Source organism: Helianthus annuus, chromosome 10, assembly GCF_002127325.2.
Source record: "Helianthus annuus cultivar XRQ/B chromosome 10, HanXRQr2.0-SUNRISE, whole genome shotgun sequence".
Taxonomy (NCBI): domain Eukaryota; kingdom Viridiplantae; phylum Streptophyta; class Magnoliopsida; order Asterales; family Asteraceae; genus Helianthus; species Helianthus annuus.
This window is the reverse complement of record NC_035442.2, coordinates 38056479-38059022: the sequence shown is the minus strand read 5'-3', so window position 1 is coordinate 38059022 and position 2544 is coordinate 38056479. Positions and strand designations below refer to the sequence as shown.

Sequence of the window (2544 nt, the reverse complement as noted above, 5' to 3'; positions counted from 1 at the left end):
CACCGTACGGGGCGAGGTGGACCAATTTTTTTTCATAAACGTAGATGCGTGTATTATAAACACATTTGTAAAAAAAAATTTTTAAAAAAAAATGTCGTGTGTTTAGTTTTGAGCACCACAAGTTTATGTTTACGGGTACCGTAAATCTTACCGGAAAATTTACGGTATCCGTAAACACAAACTTGTGGTGCTCAAAACTACACACACGACATTTTTTTTTTACTTTTTTTACAAATGTATTTATAATACACGCATCTACGTTTATGAAAAAAAAATTTGGTCCAACGTGCCCCGGATCAAGTAGTTCTCACGGTTCTTACAACTGGAGGTGGTTCTTATTTTAGCGCAATTCTATATATATATAGTTAAAAAACAAAAATAAATTAATCAACTTAATTGGGTTTATAGGGACGACATGTCGTCTCTATATACGAATAATTTTTTTTATTATTTTAATTATTTTTAACCAAAACTAAAAAAACAAAACAAAATTACGTTTTCCTATAGAGACGATATGTCCTTTTTATAGGTTAGTTTATTTATTTTTTATTTTTTTTTATTTCAAACATTTTACCGACTATATGTCTTTTCTATAGGTTAGTTTATTTATTTTTTAAAATGTTTTATTTCATACTTTTTAGAGATCACATGTCGTCTCTATAAGTTAAACTTTATTTTTTTAGTTTTTTTTAATTTTCATACATATTGATCATTAATAAAATAAAATTAAAAGAAAAATATTTAAAGTTATAGAGACAACATGTCGTCTCTATAAGTTAAACATTTTTTTAAAGTTTCTAATTCTACAAACTAGAGAATAAAAAAAGCAATATATATATATATATATATATATATATATATATATATATATATATATTTTCACCTTATAGAGAGGACATGTCGTCCCTATAAGGTAACCTATCTTAAAAGGCACGAAAACCCTATAGAATCTACATGTCGTCTCTATATGGTGATCTATAGAGGACCTGTGTTGTCCCTATAAGTGTCGTCCCTATAGGGGTTTTTTCTTGTAGTGGTAGTTGGCACATCGTTCCTTACCGTTAAAAAATAGTTCCAGTTGTTCTATAGGTGTCATTTGGATAATCTCTGAACACCTAATAGTATGTTTGAGCTTCTTTAGCTTAATTTCAACCCAAACCCACACTTTTGTTTCAAAATTAGTTAATTTAAGTTTGATCATGTTCCATGTCAACTTTAAGTCTAGAACACTTTTACAACTAGTACATTTTTTTAGAATGGAAAATTTTCTTTATCTTGTTATCTGTAACATTTGAACCCAAGATTTTCAGTGTTCCTCTACTCGATCATTTTTATTTCCTATTTCTAACTAGATTGAGAATGCAACATTAAAAATCGCCCACATATATACATGAGATTACATAAAAGAAACATGTCCTTGGAAAAGGTAGGACCGTTGTCCACACACTCCTCTCCAAATTTCTTCTATAAAAACCCCCTACCTATACTCATATTTTACTCAATACTTATTAAGTCTTCAACCAAAAATGGGAGAAATTAATGTAACTGAACCCAAAAGCCAAAACCAAGCCATTGTCCATGCTCTTTACAAGACACTAGCCAGCGGTGACACTAAACATGTCTCTGGAATATTAGCCACTGACCTGGAGTGGTGGTTTCATGGCCCTCTAAACTGCCACCACATGATGCGCATGCTGACCGGAGAAGCCCTACCAAACGAGTTCAAGTTCGAACCGCGAAGTATAACAGCCATTGGCTACGAGATAGTGATTGCTGAGGGCTACGAAGGCGCACATGTGTATTGGGTACATGTGTGGACCCTGAAAGATGGGCTGATAACTCGATTTAGGGAGTATTTTAACACGTGGTTGACGGTGAAGGAGTTGAAGCCCAAGCCCGTTGGACAGTGGGTGTCGAAGGAGAACTGCTCCACCGTGTGGCAGAGCCAGCCTCGTGATCTTTTCCGGCGGTCGTTGCCCGGGCTCATGCTTGCCATTTGATGTCACAAATGGTCACCATTGTTGTGTATAAGTACCATCTACTTCTTGTTCCCTTCTAATTGATGTGTCAAGTTCATGAAGCAAACATGCAATTTGCACACGTTTTTTTTTTTTTGTTAATTGTGTGAAAAGTTTAAAAAGTATTTTTAATGTGTACATTTACCCAAGTTATAGTATGGAAGAATGACGAAATGTGTGTAAGACTCCAACGACTCATTTCCATCCCAATTGGAATTGTTTAGGTGTGTATTGTTAATATGATAAAGATGTTTCATAAACATCAATAATAAGTGTTTTAAAATATAATTGAACATTTATGATCTATAGTTTTATTTTATCTTGAAGTGTTTCTAAAAATTATCTTTATTGCAAATTATTATTGTACGATCTAAATGGAACGAACATCTTTACGGATTTAATGAATAAATAAGTATATTTTGAATCTTAAATATTCGTTGAAAATATGAGGGACGTATCTGTCTACTTTTTTAACGATAAATTTGGATTAGTCACAGACCACTGAAGTATTATCGTGTCAGCAGCG

General features: G+C 32.8%; 1 protein-coding gene across 1 annotated transcript; it reads left to right on the top strand.

The window, feature by feature from the left end:
* The first annotated feature begins 1492 nt into the window (after nucleotides 1-1492).
* On the top strand, nucleotides 1493-2201 carry LOC110881261 (senescence associated gene 20). Its single transcript, XM_022129579.2, has one exon. It carries the CDS (start codon nucleotides 1527-1529, stop codon nucleotides 1998-2000), a length of 474 nt encoding a protein of 157 aa, XP_021985271.1. The 5' UTR covers nucleotides 1493-1526; the 3' UTR covers nucleotides 2001-2201.
* Nucleotides 2202-2544: the final 343 nt, after the last annotated feature.

What these genes read in the sequence shown, in the direction of transcription:
- LOC110881261 (XM_022129579.2), top strand. Translation starts at nt 1,527, where the DNA reads ATGGGAGAAATTAATGTAACTGAACCCAAAAGCCAAAACCAAGCCATT.